The sequence below is a fragment of the Equus quagga genome, chromosome 15, assembly GCF_021613505.1.
Source record: "Equus quagga isolate Etosha38 chromosome 15, UCLA_HA_Equagga_1.0, whole genome shotgun sequence".
NCBI lineage: Eukaryota > Metazoa > Chordata > Mammalia > Perissodactyla > Equidae > Equus > Equus quagga.
In genome coordinates, this window is record NC_060281.1 from 48,146,731 (window position 1) to 48,167,297 (window position 20,567).

Below are 20,567 nucleotides of genomic sequence, written 5' to 3' on the forward strand. Positions count from 1 at the left end.
TTGTCTTTCATTTGCCATTAGGGCCTTCAATAAAATAGCTGGCCCTTTTTTTGTGTGTTTACAGTATTGTAGAGATTCTAGTTAGGGCCTGGGTATTCTAAAGAGCTTAAATAGGAAAGGGATGGATTTAATTTGTAATAAGTAATTGTGTCTAAAGAGTGTACTGTGCTCTGTGTTCAAACAAGCCAGAAAGCTTCTATTTATACTGCAAGAATAAACAGCAAATAATACAAACAAACCCAAATTTAAAACATGAGCGCATTTGAATTTTATTTTTGAATGTAGTTGTAATTGACCATTCTTTCTGCAGACAAGGCTTTTAGTCCAGTTTAGGAGGAAAAAAAAGTTAATGTATTAGCGTGGATTATTTTCTAGAAGAAGGCAGTTTTAGAGACTTAGTAAACTTTCTGAACTGATAAGACTTGAAATCCCTCATTAACGGAGGTGAGGCAAGGAACCTTTAGTTAGAGATTGTTGCATCTAAAATCTTTGCTGGAATTGACTGGTGCATGTGATGCATGAAATACCCTGGGGAAGAACTCAAGGGAGGAAAGTGTGTGTCTTTTTTAAATACAGATGAAAATATGACCTAAGAGAAGGAGATAGAGAGGAGGGCCCTTCTCAAGAGCCCAGTACTTAGCGGACTTGCAGTCTGCTGGGCCTTGGTCTAAGTCCTTTGAATGTGTGAACTCACAACAAGTCTATGGGGTAAGTACTGGTATGCTTCCCACCTTAGAGATAAGGAAGCTGAGGCACAGCTAGCGGGTGAAGGAGCCAGAATTCCAACGCCACTAGTTAGGATTCCAAGACTGTGCCCTCAATTCCACAGGAGGAGTCTGTTTGCTGCTTAAAAGCAGTTCATTGCTAGAGGTCACTTTTTTGGAGGTCCTCCAGCCTGTCTGCTGGCATTGACTGCATTGTCCCAGACCATTCCATGACAACGCCATGAGATAGGGCTTAGTATTATCTCCATTTCGTTAAAGAGGAAATCAAAGCTTAGAAAGTTGAACAACTTCCCTAAAGTCACCAGTTACCAAATGCCAAAAGCCCAAAGTCTAGCCCAGGTATATGTGACACCAGAGTCAACCCTATGTTGACTGCCCAGTAGTAAGAACTGTGGTAGAAAGTGTTGTGGGCCTCTAAGTGCAAAGAGGCAAAGCATTTCTTCTCCTGGACTAGATTTTTCGTTATAACTCTCTTCCACTGCATGTCCAAGAAGTACTGCATAGAGGGGGATTCCCTTCTTCCCAGACCCTAAATTCAATAAAAGAATATGAAACCGCCCCTGACATCTCCTACGGAGTGCAGTCGATTTGACAGTGTGCCTCGTTCAGAGGGTGTTGGCGTTCTCCCAGGGAGAGCGTAAAATTTTTTATTGAATGAATACCTGATTAAGTTAATGATGCTGAGGCAGGGGGAGGAGGAGTAATTTGGCAGCCGAATTCTGTAGGGTTTCTGGCAGCCCATTCAACGTCCTTAATGCTCCACCAGCTTCGTGCTGGCCTGCATGTGAGCCCCAGGAGAGGCTGCAGCAATTACTCAGCTTTTTGATTGAAAACAGCTGCAGGTAGCATGCCATCCCATTGTCCATTTTGCCGGTGGTTGGAAACGACTCAGGGGCATCTTGGGCTCCACTGCGTGCAGCCTCACCCCGAAATAAATGGAGGTGGAGAAAGTAGGTTTCCCACTTGTTCTGCTTTGCAAAATGAACCATTCATCTGTTGAGGGTCAGAACTCCGCCACCCATTCACTGAGGGTGAGTCATACCCCTAGTTTTAAAACAAACATTTATTTCAGAGAGAATTCTGATCTTGGCTGATTTTTACAACTTGTCTCACTATCCTTTTTACACTTGATTTAGGCTGGTTTCAATAAGATTGTTGTCTTTGTAAATACATATTCTTTGCAGTAAATCCAAAGACTGCCAGAAGCATTTCCTAGGGTTTGATGGTAGGCTGATGTGGACATAGTTTTGGATAATTGGATGCGGATTTCTAGAGGCCTTTCCATAGCGCACACGTCTTTGACAACATCCCACGTGGCATACTTATACTTCCTGCTACAGGAAGGATCCGGGGTTAATAATCTCACGTGAGAATTTGTGCTAGAAATGGAATCTCCAAGTACAGCTGCTTTTCAAATACACAGTATTTTATGTCCCTCCATCATGAGTTCAGTTTTTGATCCAACACTGTGTCATCACATCCAAAAATCTAAAAGATCCAGAAACACTTTGCTTTTTAGTAGCCAACTTCTAAAGAAGACAGAACAGCAATAAACAGACACAGGATAAAAACAGTCAACCAACAAAGAAAGGATGACAGCCCTTTCCCTAGGGGTTATGAAATTCAGCCTATACCCAGCATACGGAATTTACAGTCTAGTGAGGAAGACACATGAAAATAAGTAAAAAATATGATGAATGCAGTGAAGTGACAGACTGTGGTTGTTATGTAAATGCTGGTGAGCCTCAGAGGAGGAAAGGATGAGCAAGACTGGAGTGGTCTTAAGTGGCTCTGCCAAGATTTGAGGAATGATCACAAAAGGAAGTTGCAGTCAGGGGCTTGCTATGGGCCAAGGCAAGGAAGGAGTGCCCGGTGTTAGCCTAGCGGGGAACTGGGAGGACAGTCAAGCAGACAGCTTTAGGACTGTGAGTATGAAAAGACAGAGCAGGATGTTAAGGGGCACAGAGGAGAGGCATGGGGTATGGGGTTGGGGTGGGGAGAACTTAAAGTAAGTGACATCTAAGGAGAGACCTGAAAGATAGCTTAGAACAGTGGTTCTCAAAGTATGGTCCCCAGAGCAGCAGCATGCTCATCTGGGAACTCCAGGTATAAGACACCAATTACAAGTTCTGGGGGTTTCCCAAACCACCCTCAGGTTTGATAATTCACCAGAAGGACTCACAGAACTCACTGAAAGCTGTTATACTCACAGTTGCAGTTTACTACAGAGAAAGGATACAGATTCAAAACAGCCAAGGGAAGAAGCGTACAGGGCAGCAGTCTGGAGGGGTCCGTGCTCAGAGCTTCTGGGCATCCTCTCCCCATGGAACCATGAAGGGCCATGACTCCTCCTGGCCATCGTGTGGGACAGTACCCCTGGAGTAGTGCCACCTGGGGAAACTCACTCAAGCCTCGGTGTCTAGAGTTTTGATTGGAGCTCAATCACATACCCCCCACATGACTGATCTTTTGTCCCCAGCCCCTCCCAGAGGTCAGGTCAATACCTTTAGTCATTAGTTCCTCCAGAGGTTGGAACTAATACCGCGTGGCCAAAGCTCCCAGGCAAACAGACATACTCCTTTCAGGAAGGACATTCCAGAGGCTTAGAGATCACCTCCCAGGAACCAAGGGCAAAGGCCAGACCTCTCTTTGGATAATGTTAATCCTGTACTACACACCAGCAGATCCACTGCATGGTCCAGGAACTGGAACCCAGGTGTTTGTATCAGATGAACCAAGATTTTCATCTTGTTTCTGCCATTTATGAGCCATGAAACCTTAGGCAAGTCACTGACACTCTGAGCCTCAGTATCTTTGTCTTTACAATGGAATGGTCATACACTGGTTGTTACTCGTATGTAAAGTATTGCCACAGCCCACACAAAGAAAGCCTCAGTGACCTCCGTCATACCTGCTTCACCTTGGGGAGCCTGGGTCCCAGGAGGTCTCTGGGCCTTTGTAGTCAAGAGGATTGAAAAGTTGTGCAGAGTCCCAGAGACTGGAAGACAGCCAGAGAAGGGATGCCAGCATGTTCCTACCCTGCAGGAATGATGGTTAGTCTATGGATTATCCAGCGGCTTCCACTTTCCTTTCATCTGGCCACATCAAGGGCAATGAATGCTTTGAGACCCTCTCAGAATGCCTCAGTTCCAGAAAGGCATTTGTCTAACTTGATGGAGATTTTCCTCTGCTCTGTTTGTAAACACGGGCCATCTAATCTCCCGGAGATCCAGCCCTCTGGTGGCTGGTAGAATCTGATTAAGCCTCCTCTAGCTCCTGCTGGCTCTTTGCTTTGTGGTGTGTAGCAAAGCATAAGCTTATGAGAGTGTGTGTGAGTAGACAGCTGGCAGCCTTCCCTGTGGGGTGTGGAAGGAAGAGTCTGCATTTCCCTACCAGGCCTTTGGGAATCACTCCTCCAAGAAGTCTTGTGGAAAAGCAGGCAGAGTGGAACAAGGAACCATTACCCCTAACCCTTCCCAAGAAATGCGAAGCCTGAGTTTAGCGTCTCACCTTGCTGTTTATTCTACTTGTGTGTGTTGAGTCGCTTCCATGCTTCGTGTGTGGGAGGCCTGTGCATTGGGAACCATTATAAATATCGTCCCATCTCTCAGCTGAAGAAAGAAAATAAGTTCTCAAACATCCGTGACTTTCTCTTTTGTGTAAATCACAGGTGTGAGGAAAAAACCCCAGATGTTTGAAAGGATTGATAGTTTGAAGGTATTGTATAGATTTGATCATGGAACCAGGAGCGATTAGCAGCAAATAAGTATGAGTAAAAACTGGAGATTCACAAGGGAGCATTTCCTGAATTATAATTAGGATGGCCACCATTCATTGAGTCTGCACATTTTGCCAGGCACTGTGCATATTAATTCCTCCCCATTTTATGTGCAGAGATATTAATGACAAGATCACAAATTGTTGAAGGACTCACCTCCCTAAACTAGGTGCACGTGAAATTTTGAGTAAAATTAAAATTACATTAAAAGAAAAGATTGCATGAGCAGGATGCTAAAGCCAGCTTTCGAACCTGTCCTCTGCTTACTCCATAGCCGCCTGTTCTTTCTACTACTCTCTCTGTCCTCATGCTTAGTAGTAGTAGTAAGAATATTAATGTTACCTTCCTATCAGTATTAGTAATAATAGTTTTAATATTTTATCTTGATATTCCAAATATGGATGTGAATGCTTAATGACTTCTGTAGTAAGATACATCACTGTGGTGCTAAGAACATTAAATTGAATCAAAAACGACAGCTTCTTGTCCTCCCACCCCCGACTCTAACTATGTCACTACGGCCAGTTCTTTACACCTTGTCACAACATTCCCAGGCACGAGACAATGTAGGGGCCAACTACCTGTGTCCTTAAAACAATTCACTCTAGAGCGAGGTGAGAACCGCAAAGTCTGGAGTGGCAGGAAGTGCCTTTGGAGCTGCGCCGAGCCTTCAGCCAGAGTGGTGGATAAACAGAGATTTGGGTGTCCCAGGCCAGCTCATCTGGCACGCGTGACACTTTAAAGCAGAAAGCTATTTGCTTATGTATTGAACCAGGGAAAGTCTTGACAGAAAGGCATTTCCAGCTTTTCTTAAAAACCCAAACGCAACCTCTGTTGGACAATTCGTTTGAGACCAGTTTCGATCCAGATGGTTATCCCTCCAAGTGATTATTTTTCCGTCTTGAGCCTTTCCAGGAATTCCAGCATGGGCAGGCTGCCAGGGGACGCTGGCTACCCAGATGCTGCAGCGACATTCCACATGAGCCGGCTTCCAGGGATCGCACAGCAAGCTGCAGGCCTTGCCCCCTGCTCCTCCTTTACACCCCGGGAGGACACGTGCACGCCTGTCCTCCTGCACGCACAATCACGTGCTGTGTCCCCATGCAGTGGACCCCACCCACATGATGGATCTCCTCATGTTCCCACGGGTGGCAAAACCCACTAAAAATAGCCCCAGTGTCACTGTTGTCATGTTGACAAAGGAAGGCTGATGGCAGAAGCCAGGAATCTGAGAAAAGCTTCACCCAAGGCCTGATGAAGGCCATCTCTCCATTATGCTGACAGTGGTAGCAAATAACAGAGCCCCACTTAGGGATGAGGCATTTAGCTACGTGCCAAGCGGAGGAGTTCAGTAGAAGAAGGACAGCCAAGCAGCTGCACATCTTGAGGAATCCCCTTCAGCATCTCCATCAAGGCCTTTAATCAGAAGAACAACTCCAAGTCAGTTTGTTGCTCTGGTCTCAGAGCTACCCTGAGCCAGGGAGCACCCAAATGGGACGATGCTCTTTGGGCGGATTGAAATTTTTTAGTTGTTATATACTACATTTAGTCATCATATTCATTCTCATAAAATGCAAAGATGAACAGAGTCCAAAGAACTATTATTTGTGGTGCTAATAATATAAAGAGGGGTCCTGTTTTCTCCCAACTGTTGGTGGTAGTGGCAGATCCTTGCCTCCCCAGCAAGGCCCTGCCTCAAAGGAAAGTCCTGTGTGGTGTGCATCCCGCCACTGACTGAGGGGACCTGCACCCGGTGCAGATTTGAACTGACCTCTTTTTGTGAGGAAGATCAGCCCTGAGCTAACATCTGCTGCCAATCCTCCTTTTTTTGCTGAGGAAGGCTGGCCCTGAGCTACCATCCGTGCCCATCTTCCTCTACTTTTTATATGTGGGACGCCCATCACAGCATGGCTTGCCATGCAGTGCCCATGTCCGCACCCAGGATCTGAACCGGCGAACCCCCAGCTGCCAAAGCAGAATGTGTGAACTTAACCACTGCGCCACTGGGCCGGCCCCCATTGAACTGACTTTTTTGATGCTAGAGGGAGGGAGAACTTGTTTAGACAAGCATATTACTGTCCACGGTTCCCCACATGTGACCCATGCAGGATGCTCTTTCTGCGATCTCAGTTCTCCTGTGACCTGGATCACAGTTGGGTGGGTGGCATTGAACTTGGTGTTGGGTGAGGCCGGGCGTCCCCGGCTCGCTTGCCTGTGCAGTAAAAAGATCCTGATCTCTCTTCCTAAGTCAGCACAGCCTGTAACCCTGAATGTGGCGCCAGCTGCAGTCTGCAATTAGCGCTAGGTATGGTGCAGAGGTTCCTGGACATCCTTTCCCCCCCTCTTATCTCTGTGCATGTCTCTTTTCCACATGAAAAAGAAATAAAAAAAGATATTTGCTATTAGGCTGCCTCACGATAGTGCATCGCAGTATGTCGGTCCACCCCACATCCTGGTTGGGGAGAACAAGAAAGTGGTTCCCAATCCTACCTCTCCGCTGACTGTGAAGCCCTGGCCAAGCCCCAGTGTCCCCCTCTGAGAAATGGAGGTGAAAATACAAACCTCATGAGTTTGTTGGGAGGAGTAAATGAGATGTTTAAGTGGAGTTATTGGCATATAGTAGATGATCAATAAATGGAAGCCATTTGTATTATTTTCCTAGGGTTGCTGTAACAAATTACCACAAATTTCATGGCTTAAAACAGCAAAAAGCTATTCTATCACAGAATTATTGGGGGAGCCAGAAGTCTGAAATCAAGGTGTCGACAGGGCCGTGCTCCCTCGAAGGCTCTGAGGGAGCATCTGCCTTGACTCTTCCAGCTTCTGGTGGCTTCAGGTGTTGCTTGGCCTGGGGCCTCATGACTCCATTCTCTCTGCCTCCATCTTCACATGGCGGGCTTGCCTACGTGTCTCAACTCTGCTTTTCTCTTATAAGGAGACTTGCCGTTGGCTTTAGGGCCCACCTACATAATCCAGGACGATCTCATCTTGAGATCCTTAATTACATCCCCTTTTTCCAGCAAAGTCACATTCACAGGTTCCAGATGGCCATACCTTTTGGGGGTCCACCATTCAATCCACTACCGTATTGTATTAATGGTACAATTTAAAGTATATATTTATCTAGTCTTTATATCCTTAGGCACTGTGAGGACTTTTTTCTAGCATGGATGACAAGCTGTCATTCTGTGATTTTTCTCTTCTCACCGCACCTCTATGAAGAGCTAGACGCCGTGCCACAGGGGTGCAGACTAGAGGAGGGGAAACCTGAGCGTGTTGAGGTGAAGATATCAGACAGCCTGTTCTGTAAAGTTGTGCCAGGTTTCCACTCACCTCTTGGGTGGTTTCTGGCCTGAATAAACTGGATGGGACCCTCCATCCTCTTCAGAAGCCACCTCGTTTTGGACCAAGAGGGCTCCCCGGGGAAACTCCATGCGAGGCACCGCAGAGAAAGCAAATGAGCAGTTTTCATTGAGGACACAGCCAAAGAGAAAATTGCAAAGTAGACTAGGCTTCTAAGCAAGCCACCCTAACACAGCATAGAATCATAGTCTCAAAATATTCGCGATGGGGAAAAATGTAAAAGTAAATAGCATGAGCACCCAGCCAGGACAAGAGTCTCCGCTTCTGAGGATATATTTGAATATTAATTGCAGTAATATATTACACATCTCTTCCAGCCTTCTGTTACCTCTAGATATGATAACAAAAACATTAATAAAATGTTGAACAGAATAGGACTAAATATAGAGTTCTGGCATACCATTTGCTCCACACTGACCTTGCACAATTAAGGTCCAGTCTACATACTAGAAACAAAGTAAGTGTTTGATGAATGAATGTGTGATCCACTTGCTTTGGGGCATGCTTGTTCAGCCAGCTATGATGGTGTCATTTCAGACCATCAGCTCCAGTCTCGAAACTCTCCCAGGATACGTGGGATGACACAGGGGTCCCTGCCCCATTCGGCAGCCCAGCCCATTTTTAAGAGTTCTGATTACTTTCTAATTTCTACTGTGTATATCCATCCGTGTAATCTGGAGCTCAGTTCTGTTTTCCTGCCTTCCATGGACAGCCCTTTATAGATCTGAGCATTGCCCTCCTGCTCCAGATTTTTCTGTACTTCCCCAGGCCCCATGTTGTCAGCTGTTACTTGCCTGCCCTGTGTCCAGACCTCTGCTAACCTGATTCCTGCACCCTGGATATGCCCCATTCTGCCAGTGTCCCCTCGCCTCAGTATTTCAACTGTGACTTTACCAAAGCCATATGCTGTTGCAGTATTCATTCCTTTATTCTGCACATTGTGCTTGTATTAATGAAGCTTGTAATTACTCCAAGTTGTTAGGAACCATACCAAACTGTTGGTTCATATTGAACGTATGGTCAAACATAAAATTCGTGGGCTCTTTATTTGAGCCATTCTTAAGTGAGATCTCTCCCACCCAACTACTAAACTAATTGAGCTGTTGAAACCCAGGGCAGGCGTTTACACTGATGCTCATTAATCCTTTTTTTTCTTTTTGGTTTTGTGCCATCACTTCCAGCTTCTGAGGATATATTTGAATATTAATTGCAGTAATATATTGCACCTCTCTTCCAGCCTTTTGTTACCTCTAGATGTGATAACAAAAACATTAATAAAATGTTGAACAGAATAGGACTAAAAATAGAGTTCTGGCGTACCATTTGCCCCACACTGACCTTGAACAATTAAGGTCCACTCTGCATACTAGAAACAAAGTAAGTGTTTGATGAATGCTTGTGTGATCCACTTGCTTTGGGGCATGCTTGTTCAGTCAGCCATGAAGATGTCTACTTATGCCATCATCCAACCCACCTTTCTCGATCCTGGAAACCCCAAAGATGTCAGGGTTGGGCCTATTTTAACATTTAATCTAAATGCACTGCCTCTGCCAGTGTACTACACAGATCTTCCAGTTAGCAATATAAAAAATAGAAAGGAGATTGGTGTGTCAGGATTTAGAGAATCCTCTCCGTGTCCTGGGGAACTCTCCCCTCAGGTCCAGGTGTTCTGTGTCCTAAATGGTCATATGGGTTTTTCCAGAACTGACACAAATTCATCAGTCTGCATTTCCTCATCTTTAAAACTGAAACCATGCCTCTGTTGTGCATAGGCAGACAAGGAGACAGTCGTGGGTTTTACTCAAACTGAGAAACGCACAGGATTGGGGGTATGAGGCAGAACCACCCAGCTTACTGCTCTGACCTTGGAATGCAATTTCGGGACTGTGTATCAAATTCTAGGAGTGTCTTCCATTCAGGACAGTTGGTTGTTATTTCCAGGACTTGGAGTCAGTGGGGATATGTTCCCACATCTCCCAGCTCAGAGGCATCTCATTTTCCTGTTACTTCTGACACAGTCTGAATCCATGGTGGGGGCAGCGAGAGGTGTTTCACTTAGAGCAAAGACACAAGTGTGGGGTTTCCTCTGTTCAAGTGTGTTTTTCTTCCTGGGGAGGATTGAGTCGTGTGTAAAATTTCTGATAATAGCTTTTTAAAAATATATTTCCCGATAGTTTTTGAAGAGAGAAAGAACCAGAAGAAAAGGACCATTTGTCGTTTAGAACTGTATTGGCCTTGGTGACCCCCCAAGTAAACAGCTGAATTTTACCTAAATATTAGCTGCTTATCTCCATGGCTCCCTCAATTCTGTTTTCACATGCAGCACCGAGTTCAGTTTCCCAGCACCTACTCCATTAGAAAGAGGCTAGAGAGGTTTCCTTCACTTACAGGAGCTTATGAGCAGAAAACTGAATCTTACAGCTGAGTTTCTGAAACCTTGCTGTGTATGTGAATCATCTGGAGATCTTGTCAAAATGCAGATTCTGGATCAGAGGTCTGGGTGGGCCCTGAGATTCTGCATTTCTAAATCTGCTGGGGGATGCTGGTGTTGCTGGTCTGAGGACCACGCTGTGACTAGCAAGACCTTATGCCGCTGAGCTAAATTTTAAAATACTGATGGAGAGAGAGAGAGAGAGATGTAGACAGAAAGATGCTTGAGATGAGTGTATTCAGAACAGTGATTATCAAGTAAACCATATGTAGTAAACCCTAAATAAATTTGTCTTGAATCATATCTTAATTCCCCTTCCTCTGTCTCTTTTTAAATAACAACGTTTAAACAGTGGGATCTGCCTATGTGGTTCTTCGGTAACTTAGCATTTGTATAATCATATGTGACCCCATGTTTCTGAGAAATCTTTCTATCGTGGCAGATACATCTAGAGGTGAACTCCTTGGGGCCCCAGATGGACCAGTGGTGTGTTTCAGCCCTGAGAAGGCAATTAAGGACAGAGGCCATTTGTCTGCAAGCAGAAAGAGACCCTAAAATTTACCTCTCCATTCTTTCGGTACCATAAATAATCACCCAATCATCCAGGGATGTGGTGGCAGACTGTGGCGCCCTCTGGTGGTTCCCTGGAAATACAGCAAGACACAGTCCCTACCCTCACACACAGCACAGACAGCTAAGGGAGCACCGAGAAGGCATGCACGCCCCAGAATTGGAGAGCCCCATCTCCTCCAAGCTGCACTGGTAAATAGGAGACATGGTCCTTCTCAATGTAGGAGGAGGATGGGTTGGAATTTTTCTCAGTCTGGCCCCAGTTTGCTCCACTTCTGCGTTAATCTTTGTATCCTTGAGTGATCATTAGTATTGTCTGGAAAACATGTCTATCAATGGATCACTTTTCAGAAGAATACATTTGAATTTGCATGTTAGGCTGAAAAGTCTTAGTGGTTCATTAGCAGAAGACCAGCTGTGGAGAGATCTTTAGGGCCAACTTAGCCAGTCTCTCTCAAATAAACAGTATAAATTAAACCAAGGCACTATGAGAACCAAGTCAGCATTCTTTTTCACATTCACTAAAGCTGGATTATTAAGAAAGTACCTGCAGAGGAGTTTTCTGGTTTTGTATATTGAGGCTCAGTTGCACAGGCCATCTTCTATTTGCATTGCTAATGGCCCTCTTTCTGAATGTGTTTGACATTTTGCTTGGCTTTGAAAGGACTTTTATGCTGCTGCTTTTTCTGCCCTGGAGCTGCCTGGGGCTAATTAACCTATTCCCGTACTGGCTGGGCCCACTATATGCAAATGTTCTCATTTCGGATTCTGACATATCACTCTTGCATGAACATCCCTAATGAAATCCTGTGGGGTTGTATTGGATCCGTGCTTCTGCAGAACCAGCAGGGGGCGCATGGAACAGTTCACTTCCAGCAGATCTCCTAAAGGACTTTTCTTTTCTAGCTGGCTTGGGAATGTGGGAGCTTATATAGTTCTCTTTTCAGAGTGACTCTTGAAATCTAAAGATAAAAGATCATTTTCAATACCTTTTAAGTCAAAAGGGGCAACTGTTTTTGACACTTTTGTAGTTTAATTTTATTCTGTCGGTGTTTTGAAAATGGCACTATCTTTGTAATCAGTTTGCAAGTACTGGGTGTAAATTACGTGCTGCACTCTTCATAAGAGAAGGCTATAGAGAACGCAGTTATCTGGGATTTATGAAAGCCCTAGAAGGGGAGGGCAAATAATTGACATTTCTCCTTCAACACAGATATATTTCTTCAGCATTAATATTTTAGATCTTTTAAGTATTTTTTGTTTCTGTCCCATTCTTTAAAATACGTCTCTTGTCATATGAGAAATCCTATTCTTAGTCAAATGTCCATTGATGGTGAGACCCCAAATTTCTAAATCTCTGCCTTCATATATGCCTGATCACAATCATTAAGGATGGGGAGCTTTCTTCTGTGTCATTTGTCCTTTCGTTGTGATGTTTGTTAGTGATGTTGAAGCAAAACCAGCCAGGGCCACTAAATCATTGGCCAAGAAAAAACATTACAGATGAGGGTGGGGGAGTGTGAGCTGTAGAGGAGAGATGTGGGAAGGCAGGGTGGGGCTGCAAAGAGAGAAGGGAGGCTGTGTTATAATTGAGATATCACTGTTGCTTCAGCTTGGACCAGGATCGGATGCTGAAGGCTGCTACCTTATCATGTTCGTTTAAAAGCCATATCACAGAAAAGAGAGTCTGGGCAGGAAAAATGCTAAACCTCCAAGGCCTGGAATTCGCCAGACCTGATGCAACGGCTCCCCAGGATCACAGCACATGACATCGCTCATGTCTGCAGCTGCCATCTGTAGGGGGCACTCACATCTGCCACTTGTTAGCCTGGTTCCTGTGAGTTCCATTGATGTTCTGCCTCTTGCCGGGTGGGCACCCCTCTGCCCACACAGTCGGCTGACTCAAGTTCAGTGGCTGCCAAGAGACTGAGCTGTGTGCCCATCAGACCTGGCTCCAGACTCACAATTTGTACATCCAGGTTTAAACCCACAGGTCTGATTGGTCAGAAAGAGGTTTCATCTCTGGGGTTAATGGTGGGTTGGCTCTTTCCAAGGAGAAAGAGGTGGGGGGCGGGGGGGGCGGGGAAGGTGTGAAGACAGCATTCAAAGACCACTTGGAAAGGAAGAAAGGGACAGGGATGAAGCAATCATGTAACAGTCATTAAGGAGACCTTCATTGCATCCATCCAATTATTGCATTCTTTTTTTAACCATTACCATATTTGTTTTTTAACTGTCTCACAGACTTCTTTTGGCTTTCTGTTGCCATCTGAGTAGCTGGACTGGGAATTCTTTGGAGACTTGTAGGGAACAGGAGTATTTTTGGCTGTCTCTGCTGAGTTGGCATGTGTATATTGTGTGTGTGTGTATGTGTGTGTGTGTGTGTGTGTGGTAGGGAAGAGAGCATTACTGTAGAAACAGGATGGCCCCGGAGTCAGGTGGAATCTTTGGGTAGTGGCTATGGCAGATGAAGAATCAGAGATAACCTGCGAGGTCCGCTCAGGACTTCCGCCTCTGACCTGCTCCGTCCAGCACCCAGCCCTGAGGCCAGGGCCGGGCTGACTTTCACTGACGTCATCCTCCGTGTGGGCTTCATTTGATTTTCCAGCGAGGTAAAGAAGAGGTGAGGAACGAACGGGAACAGCGTTTCTGAAAAGGAAGCTTAAGAAACGCATCGTCTACCCTCTAAAAGCAAAAGAGAAAAGAGGAGGGGAGGGGAGGATATGGAGAGACGAGCCTTTAGGGAGCTGTTAACTCCGTAAAAAGGAACCTGCTTTAAGGTTTTGGCCCGATGTCCTAATACTCTTCCCCAGGTGCTATCCAACATGGCCAGTGTTTGATCTGCTTTAACATTGGGGCTGTAAGGGGGTTTCTGGAATTCCCGTTGAAACCAGAGGCCTAGTCTTAATCTTGCTAAGGATGTCCTTTTCCCGTGCTGATGTTTTGATTTCCTCTTCCTCCTTCCCTCTCTCCTCCCTGTCCTCTTCCCCTTGTCACTACCCTCTTCCTTTTCCCAGATTCCAGAGCTGCTGCTGGCCGGTCGCACCCACGGGGAGATGATTCCTCATGAAGAGCCTGGATCCCCTACTGATATCCAATGTGACTTTCCATTTATCAGACTAAAATCAGAGCCAGCCCGACAGTGAAACAGTCACCGTGGAGGGGGGACGGCGAAAAATGAAATCCAACCAAGAGCGGAGCAACGAATGCCTGCCTCCCAAGAAGCGCGAGATCCCCGCCACCAGCCGGCCTTCCGAGGAGAAGGCCACCGTGCCGCCCAGCGACAACCACCGGGCGGAGGGCGTGGCATGGCTCCCGGGCACCCCTGGAGGCCGAGGCCCCGGGGGCGGGAGGCACGGGCCGGCGGGGACTTCCGTGGAGCTTGGTTTACAGCAGGGAATAGGTTTACACAAAGCGCTGTCCACGGGGCTCGACTACTCCCCGCCCGGCGCGCCCAGGTCTGTGCCGGCGACCACGACGCTGCCCGCGCCGTACCCTCCCCCGCAGTCAGGGACTCCGGTGTCTCCCGTGCAGTACGCTCACCTGCCGCACACTTTCCAGTTCATTGGGTCCTCCCAGTACAGCGGGCCCTACGCTGGGTTTATCCCTTCTCAGCTGATCTCCCCGACAGCCAGCCCGGTCACCAGTGCAGCGGCCTCTGCCGCGGGGGCCACCACTCCGTCCCAGCGCTCCCAACTGGAGGCCTATTCCACGCTGCTGGCCAACATGGGCGGTCTGAGCCAAGCCTCAGGACACAAGGCTGAGCCGCAACAGCAGCACTTAGGCAGGACTCCCGGGCTCATCACCCCGGGGTCCCCACCACCCACCCAGCAGAACCAGTATGTCCACATTTCCAGCTCTCCGCAGAACGCCGGGCGCACGGCCTCTCCGCCGGCCATTCCCGTCCACCTCCACCCCCACCAGACGATGATCCCACACACACTCACCCTGGGGCCCTCCCCCCAGGTCGTAGTGCAATACACCGACTCCGGCAGCCACTTTGTTCCTCGGGAGGCCACCAAGAAAGCCGAGAGCAGCCGGCTGCAGCAGGCCATGCAGGCCAAGGAGATCTTGAACGGTGAGATGGAGAAGGGCCGGAGGTACGGGGCCCCCAGCTCCGCCGACCTGGGCCTGGTGAAGGCGAGCAGCAAGTCAGCCCCTCACCCCTATGAGTCCAGGCACGTGGTGGTCCACCCCAGCCCCGCTGACTACAGCAGTCGAGACTCCTCCGGGGTGCGGGCCTCTGTGATGGTCCTGCCCAACAGCAACACACCCGCCACCGACCTGGAAGTGCAACAGGTCACCCACCGGGAGGCCTCCCCCTCCACCCTCAACGACAAAAGCGGCCTGCATTTGGGGAAACCCGGGCACCGATCCTACGCGCTGTCACCCCAACAGGCTCTGGGCCCCGAAAGCGTGAAGGCCGCCGCGGTCGCCACGCTGTCGCCCCACACGGTCATTCAGACCACACATAGTGCTTCAGAGCCACTCCCGGTTGGACTGCCAGCCACGGCCTTCTACGCGGGCACTCAACCGCCTGTCATCGGCTACCTGAGCGGCCAGCAGCAAGCGATCACCTACGCCGGCAGCCTGCCCCAGCACCTGGTCATCCCCGGCACCCAGCCCCTGCTCATCCCGGTCGGCAGTGCTGACATGGAGGGGTCGGGAGCAGCCTCTGCGATCGTCACGTCGTCGCCCCAGTTTGCTGCAGTGCCTCACACGTTTGTCACCACCGCCCTGCCCAAGAGCGAGAACTTCAGCCCAGAGGCCCTGGTCACCCAGGCCGCCTACCCAGCCATGGTGCAGGCCCAGATCCACCTGCCTGTGGTGCAGTCGGTGGCGTCCCCCGCCGCCGCTCCCCCGACGCTGCCTCCCTACTTCATGAAAGGCTCCATCATCCAGTTGGCCAACGGGGAGCTGAAGAAGGTGGAGGACTTGAAAACGGAAGACTTCATCCAGAGTGCAGAGATCAGCAACGACCTGAAGATCGACTCCAGCACTGTGGAGAGGATCGAGGACAGCCACAGTCCCGGCGTCGCCGTCATCCAGTTTGCGGTCGGGGAGCACCGAGCACAGGTAACGTTCACCCAGGTGGCACAGCTGGGGGACACCCCACCACGCCACCACCTTCATCGTCTCCTGGTGAGATGAATTTCTTCCAAGAGGCAGCCCCCTCCATGCTGTGGGGAGGATTAAGGTTTTTCATTTATGTTTAGACTTTAGACTCGTAATCTTGCCCAAACATTTTCTCTAAGAGAAGCCCCAATGCCCCAAGGCATCCGCTGTTTGTCATGAATTAACTTCCGTGCATCTAGAGGGGGGCTACTCAGGTACCGTCTTGGGGACAATTAAGAAAATCATTGCGCAAGTTATTTTTCGTTCTGTGGTTTCGGGGAGGAACCCTGAGGGAAAAAAGCTGAAGGGCTTAAGGCCCTTCTAGTGGTCCCATGTTTTCTCCTTGCTCCCTCTGCCCTTGACTGGCCCTGGTGCTTCCCCCCGTGGCCCTGCATGGCAAGACACGCCCCCTCCTCTTGGGATCAGAGTATAACAGACTATCTTTTCAATGGCTGTTGTGTCCTCATCTGCTGGCCTCACCATACCTGAATAATAATAACAAAACCTACATTTTAAAACATGGATGTTGGAATGGGATGTGGTGACTGTGGGCGAGAGCCTGTATTGTGGTTTCCTTGGGAAGGAACGGGTGAGGCAGGGTCAGCAGGCTTAGGATTGGCTGATTTGAATAATATGAGGGCTCTGGGACTTACGGGCTGGGGTCGTCTGGGACCTGACCCTGAGGTGATTGGGACTGATGGATAGTGGCCCAGAGTGTGAGAGCAGATAGAGGAGGTGGGAGGGGTGTGTTTGGTTTGCATATGAAGGACACTCTCCCAGATGAGTTGTTAGCTCTCTCTAGGAATTAGCTAACCCTGGGAGGGGCAGTCCCTCCAGACTCAGCAAGACCCCAAGATGTGAGCACATCGGATGATAGAAAATAAAAGTCATGATTAATATAACCCTAGAAGCCAAGGCTGTCCCAGGCATCTCCTGGGCTTGTGGCAAATAGCAACCCAAGGGTCAGATGCCACCAAGCTGTCGTGTTAAAGACGGGAACTATGATCATCTCTCGTAATTTCCATGGGCTCCCTCAAGCCTCTCTTCTCCAGTCTCTTAAGTCACTTGAGAGTGTTTATCCCATGGCCCATTTGTATGAAACAGCAGTTTCACTGCCCGGGTTGCTTAGAGTCACCCCAGGATGTAGAGCCTCACTGTCTCCGGGAACGTTTCCATCGAGGACTCTGACACACTCAGATGTGACAGCGCCTCCTTCACGTTTGAGTTGAAAATGGCCATAGCTGATAGTTGGGACATTCAAAGAAAAGAAAACAAACAAAAAAGATAAACTAGTTAATGGTTTGAACTGTTTGGAGTATATTTTAAAAAGTTCGGGGCCGGCCTGGCGGCCTAGTGGTTACATTTGCGTGTCCCACTTTGGCGGGTTTGGATCCTGGGCGCGGACCTGCGCACCGCCGGTCAAGCCATGTTGCTGTGGCGGCAGCCCACATACAAGATAGAGGAAGATTGACACAGATGTTAGCTCAGCGACAGTCTTCCTCACAAAATAATTAACTAATTAATTTTTTTTTTTTTAAAATAAAAAGATCAAGAGAGGTGAGGAGGAGACCAGTTTTCCAAACTGTTTTCCAGAACTGTGTGTGGATGACCAGATGTGGGATCTTGCACAAGGTCAGGGGGCCTGCATTGCCAAGAGCCTTTTTACCCCTTAAGACTTTTCTTTTTTCTGGTGAGATGTCACTGTGGGCTTACAGTCTTTGGCAAGGCCCAAGAAAGATTTCTCAAAGTTCTTATTACGAAACAGAAAATTTTGCAAAAATCAGAATTCTTTTTAAATGGCATCATCATTTAGAACTGACTATACATCCGTAGTTGCTGCTGACTCCCAGCTTCCTACATGGATCAGGGGTGGGGACTCATAGAAGGAAAATGACTTGCCCTTAGCAAAGGTGTCTTTTAATGGACCCCAGGTGAAGCATGGACGATAAACAAGATCAAAAAGCAGATGCTGTTTTCATGGTACTTTTAATCCTTAAAGCGTTATTGTGAACACAGGTAGGCGTGGAAGGAGGAGTTATTTCAAAATGCCACTGGTTCCTTACCAGCAGCTCTTTCAACCTGAGGATCAAGAGCAGCTCCAGCTGCAGCTGCATCTCGAAGGCCCTGGCAGCCTCTAGGTTTCAGGTTGACCTGGCAGTTCTTAGAGAGGAAGCATCTCTGTGAGTTTCCCTGCTTGGCACTTTGCAGAATGGATGCTTAAATGATAGAGAAATCAGCTTGCACGTGAAGTCTCATTTCCTTCCCGCAGCCACACCACTAGCCTCTTTGCCGACAGCCAAGGTGCAAATTAGAAGGTAGAAGATTTGTCATGGCCTGTTCGCGGGTCTGTCAGGGCACCCGGTGTGGTGGGGCTGCCTGCGGAGCAGGGCTTCTGCAGAGAGAGGCCAGGGGGGCTGTGATCTGCTAAAAGAGGTGGCTCGAGTTTCAAGCTGCAGAGACAAAGTGCAAGGTCCCGACACAACCAATGATTTGTCACTTGACCGAGAAGCCTATCAGAAACGGGCTGACATCATCACAGCTAAAATGCATCACCAGCTGTGTTTGCCGCAAGTGACAGGATCAGAATCAGGAGAGAATCAGAGAGAAAGTGTGAGGGGGAGAAGGGAAGGGAGAGAGAGAACTAAGAGCTAGATTTAATTATGTTCCAGGGGCCGAGCGCTTCCCTCCCTCATCAGCGTCGCTCTGAGGAGTTTCCTCACCTGGCCTGAAGACTCAGGCCACGTCTGCTCCTCTGGTTAGAAATCACGAACACTGGCACCGACTGGGGGATTTAGAGATGTGCAAATTGTTTAACTGAATTAGACAAATCACAAATTTGATTGGGGAAATGGTGGACGAAGGGACCATTTTCTACGCCACAGATGGCTTTGTGACCCTGGGCATATATCCTACGTGGAAGGAGAACCATGGGCATGCTTGACCTCATAAAACCCTCCATGGGCATCCCTGGAGAACACAGTGCAGTGTGGAAGGGGGAACCCATGAGCCCAGGTTCTGCTCTGCCACGAGACTGGTCATTTTACTCTCGGAGCTGCAGTTTCTCTCGTCTCTAAAACAGGCAGATGATTCCTGATACAAGATGATATCTTGGGCCCTCCCTTTTTGTAATCCTTTTGCTTTTGCTTTGGTGACTTGCAGAACACCCCTTGTGAAATTTACTAGCATCCGCTAACCAAAACCAAAGGGGGGCAGTACAGAGAACCTTCACTGACCTCATGCTAATAATGGGCACATAGATGTGGTAGGTACTAAAGCCTTCCTGTATAGAACCCAAGGGGCTTTTCATTTTGATAAGATTATTTTAAGGGGCCGAATTCCTAATTATTATTGTGGAAAGACGCCTCCAGTGTTGTCTTGGCTGACGCTCCAGACGAGGCATTGTAGGAGAAAAATGCATTCACCTATTTGTCCCCGTGGCTTTGCTGAGTATTTCTCTGCACAGGCAGAGCATCTTTGCATCCCACTTCCCCACCGCGGTGCTGGGAGAGGGCAAAAGAGGAATTCCAGGCACTGTCTGTTTCCACTGTTTGCACCACACGAAGCCTCTTTGTGGCCACTCTGCGGTCTCCTGCTCTTCTGGTGAAAGACAGGTAGCACCTTCCACCCCAGGTAGGAGTCATGCGGGCCTCTCAGGCTTCGTGACTCTGGTTGAGAGCCCCAACAGACTGCAGAATTGCTTCCCTTGGGCCTCACTGCCAAATATAGTCCACGTAAAATTCTCCAAGTTTGAGTCTGTAAGTCTGTGGTGAATCCCCAAAGGGATCCCCAGACCATAGCCTCAACATGGGAGCCAGTGCACCTCAATAAGAGGATGGGGCATGGTCTGCTTGGGTGGGAAGCAGGTTAACCAGTAGGAATATGTGAGATCTGGAGCCCCAAAGACCTAAGTCTGAATCTGTTCTCCACCCCTCCATGGCACTGGGACCTGGTGCAAATGATTTACGAATGACTGCACAAGTAATTTATCATGCAAATTATGTCTAAGCTTGCCGTTCTGCTTACACAGTGGGAACAATGAGGGTTTCTGTAAGAATTAAAGAAAATGTATTCAAAGGAACCACACAATACATAGCACATAGTAGGCCCTTGACAACATTAGCTTTCCTTCCCAGCTTCCACTTCGGTGACTTTGGCCCTGAGAAAAGGTTAGCTTCTGAAAAAGAAATAAATGGCCTCATGCTCTAAAAAGAATTTATGGAAGGAGAGGGACAATCTAGAAAAGTCTAGAAAGAAGGCTGAACTTTTCCAGTGAGCGCCATAAGCCATTTCTACCCTGCCTGTATTCGTGTAGCATGTTCCTCTGAATGGCGCAGGGGCACCCATACTGCTGTTTCTATCAGGAAGGCTACATGACTTCATGCTAAACCATGTTTTTCTGAGCGTGAGCTGGACTGGAGAGGTGGATTGGTGGTCCAGCCCTCCCCATCAGCAAGAGGACCAATGTAGAAATGGGCTCCCGCGCCTCTCTTCTGCAGACGGGATCTTAGCAACCTGCCCACTGGGAGAACCCCTGCCCAGGATGGCCCCGCCTGCGGAATCTTTGTCTTCCATCTGGCAACAATGT

The 20,567-nt window shown here is 48.1% G+C and overlaps 1 protein-coding gene across 5 annotated transcripts in view; it reads left to right on the top strand.

Annotated features, from left to right (window-relative positions):
- The window catches only part of ATXN1 (ataxin 1), a 378,660-nt gene that overhangs the window by 344,687 nt on the left and 13,406 nt on the right, over window positions 1-20,567 (top strand). For all 5 annotated transcript variants that reach the window (XM_046639025.1, XM_046639026.1, XM_046639024.1 and 2 more), the window contains one exon: window positions 13,885-15,943. In XM_046639025.1, the coding sequence (XP_046494981.1) occupies window positions 14,045-15,943 (1,899 nt within the window). In that variant the 5' untranslated portion in view covers window positions 13,885-14,044. The remainder of the gene's footprint in view (window positions 1-13,884; window positions 15,944-20,567) is intronic.